This window comes from Populus trichocarpa, chromosome 1 (genome assembly GCF_000002775.5).
Source record: "Populus trichocarpa isolate Nisqually-1 chromosome 1, P.trichocarpa_v4.1, whole genome shotgun sequence".
NCBI lineage: Eukaryota > Viridiplantae > Streptophyta > Magnoliopsida > Malpighiales > Salicaceae > Populus > Populus trichocarpa.
The window spans coordinates 49,670,031-49,672,739 of record NC_037285.2 but is presented as its reverse complement, the minus strand read 5'-3'; the positions used below and the strand labels follow the sequence as shown (position 1 = coordinate 49,672,739).

Below are 2,709 nucleotides of genomic sequence, written 5' to 3'. Positions count from 1 at the left end.
AAACCGAAACCCGAAACCAGAACCCGAAACCAGTGTAACCAGAAACCCAAACCCGACCCGGTGGGGGTTGGCGGGAACCCGTAAACCCGAAACCCGTAAACCAGAAACCCGTAATAACCCGTAAACCCTGAAAACCCGAAACCCGAAACCCGTTTTTTCTGTTAAACCTAAACCCTAAACCCTAAACCCTAAAACCCTAAAACCCTAAACCTAACCCTAAACCCTAAACCCTAACCCCTAAACCCTAAACCCTTTTTTTTTCTTTAAACCCTAAACCCTAAACCCTAACCCTAAAACCCTAAACCTAAAAACCCTAAACCCATAAACCCTAAACCCTAAACCCTTTTTTTTTTCTTTAAAACCCTAAACCCTAAACCCTAAACCCTAAACCTAAACCCTAAACCCTAAACCACCCTAAACCCTAAACCCGAAAACCCTAGACCCTAGGACCCTAGACCCTAGACCCAAGACCCAAGACCCAAGACCCAAGACCCAAGACCCAAGACCCTAGACCCTAGGACCTAGACCCTAGGACCCTAGACCCTAGACCCTAACCCCTAACCCCTAACCTCCTAACCCCTAACCCCTAACCCCTAACCCTAAACCCTAAAAACCCCAAACCCCAAACCCCAACCCAAACTCAAACCCTAAAACCCTAAACCCCTCAAACCCTGAACCCGAACTCCGAACCCCCAACCCCAACTCCAAACCCAAACCCAAATCCAAAACCCCAAAACCCCAAACCTCAAACCCCTACCCCTAACCCTAAGCCCGAAACCCCAAACTTCAAACCCCAACCCCCAAACCCCAAACCAAAACCAAATGAAACCCTAAACTCGAAACTCGAAGCCTGAAACCTGAAACCCGAAACCCCGAACCCGAACCCCGAAACCCAAACCCCGAACCCCAAACCCCAAACCCCAAACCCAAAACCCTAAAACCCTAAACCCCAAACCCTACACCCTACACCCCAAACCCTAACCCAAACCCAAACCCAAAACGTAAACCAAACCCCGAACCCTAAAACCCTAAACCCCAAACCCCAACCCAAACTCAAACCCTAAAACCCTAAACCCCTCAAACCCTAAACCCGAACCCGAACCCCCAACCCCAACTCCAAACCCAAACCCAAATCCAAAACCCCAAAACCCCAAACCTCAAACCCCTAAGCCCTAACCCTAAGCCCGAAACCCCAAACTTCAAACCCCAACCCCCAAACCCCAAACCAAAACCAAATGAAACCCTAAACTCGAAACTCGAAACCTGAAACCCGAAACCCCGAACCCCGACCCCGAACCCCGAAACCCGAACCCCGAACCCCGAACCCCAAACCCCGAACCCCAAACCCGAAACCCGAAACCCGAACCCGAACCCTAAACCCTAAACCCTAAACCCTAAACTTTTTTTTTTAATAAAGTTAAGTTGTATTGATCCAAAAAAGTACATGATACGAGAGGCATACCCCAAGTATTACAAAGGACCTGGAAGGTCAACAAAAAGGAAACAAGCTTGTACATCGAAAGAAAACATACAAAGCAACATAAACCATTCAAGCGGTTGATATAGAAATAATCCAAACTCAGGTAATATCACCGCTCAACTGGAAGGTAAAAAAGATGGTGCCACACGATGAGTCGCTGCCGGAGTTTTCATCTCGGGGATATCCTTCTTCTTTTTCCTCCTAGTAACAGTGTAAATCCAGTGTCATCACATCCAACAGATTGTGCAGCAGATAGAGATTCTGGAGGAAGTGCTCGAGATGGTGTCATCTTAGGTAAATATGTGGTAGGTACCCTAGATGAAGAACTGGTTTCAGAAGATGATGGCAAAGACATTTGCTTACTAGTAGTGCACACATGCAATTCTAGTGGTGATGTCCTAACATGGTCGTTTGTGGACAGTGGAGGAGTTATCGATTTAACATCACCAAGATCAGATGGCTTCAGCTGACTCTCAGCTGAGGAATCAGAGGCTGACTCATCTGTGTCTGTCTCGTCTGAGGAATCTGTATCTGTCTCAGCTGAGGAATCTGAGTCTTCAGAGGACATCTCATCTGTGTTTGTGGCGGGGGAGGTAATGGCATTACCTTTTACCCTGATGACTAGGAGAGACATCACCGTTAACCTGTTTATCACCTGTGTCTGTGGCAGGTGAGGCATTACCTTTCTCCTGATGACTAGGAGAGGCATCACTGTTAACCTGCTTATCAGCTGAAGGCTGGCATGAGTGACCAAAAACGTGGCACCTTTCACATCTCTTCGGCTTCCATTCATAGTTCACATGAACTTCTCTGATAGTAGTGGAAAACTCAAGTTCAAATTTGTGGACAAATGGTAGAGATGCATCTACCTCCACACATAACCGCGCGTAGTCTAAGCGCTTACATCCAAGTGTCAACTCATCACAAGAGAGTGGTTGGCCCACCATACTGGCTACCTCACTTAAACCCTCCTTTGTCCATAAAGGAAAAGGTAGATCATATATCCGAATCCATACTGGAAGTTTGGTGATCTTGTTCATGTCAAAGACAAACCCAGAATGCCATTTCTGAAGAATAATGGCTTTCCCGCCAAACATCCAAGGACCATTTTCAATGACCTTTTGTAGGTCATCTTCTGTTTTGAAACGAAACATTATAAACCCATTGGCCAAGGATGTCACATTCTCAAGGTCGAACCTGTTCCATATCCTGTGAGCAATTGAATTCAT

The 2,709-nt window shown here is 46.6% G+C and overlaps 1 protein-coding gene across 1 annotated transcript; it reads right to left on the bottom strand.

Annotated features, from left to right (window-relative positions):
* Nucleotides 1-1,649: 1,649 nt before the first annotated feature.
* LOC127904894 (uncharacterized) lies at nt 1,650-2,709 on the bottom strand. The gene is made up of 2 exons (XM_052449976.1): nt 2,163-2,709; nt 1,650-2,101 (listed from the first exon to the last, which is right to left on the bottom strand). Exons 1-2 carry the CDS (start codon nt 2,707-2,709, stop codon nt 1,650-1,652), a joined length of 999 nt encoding a protein of 332 aa, XP_052305936.1.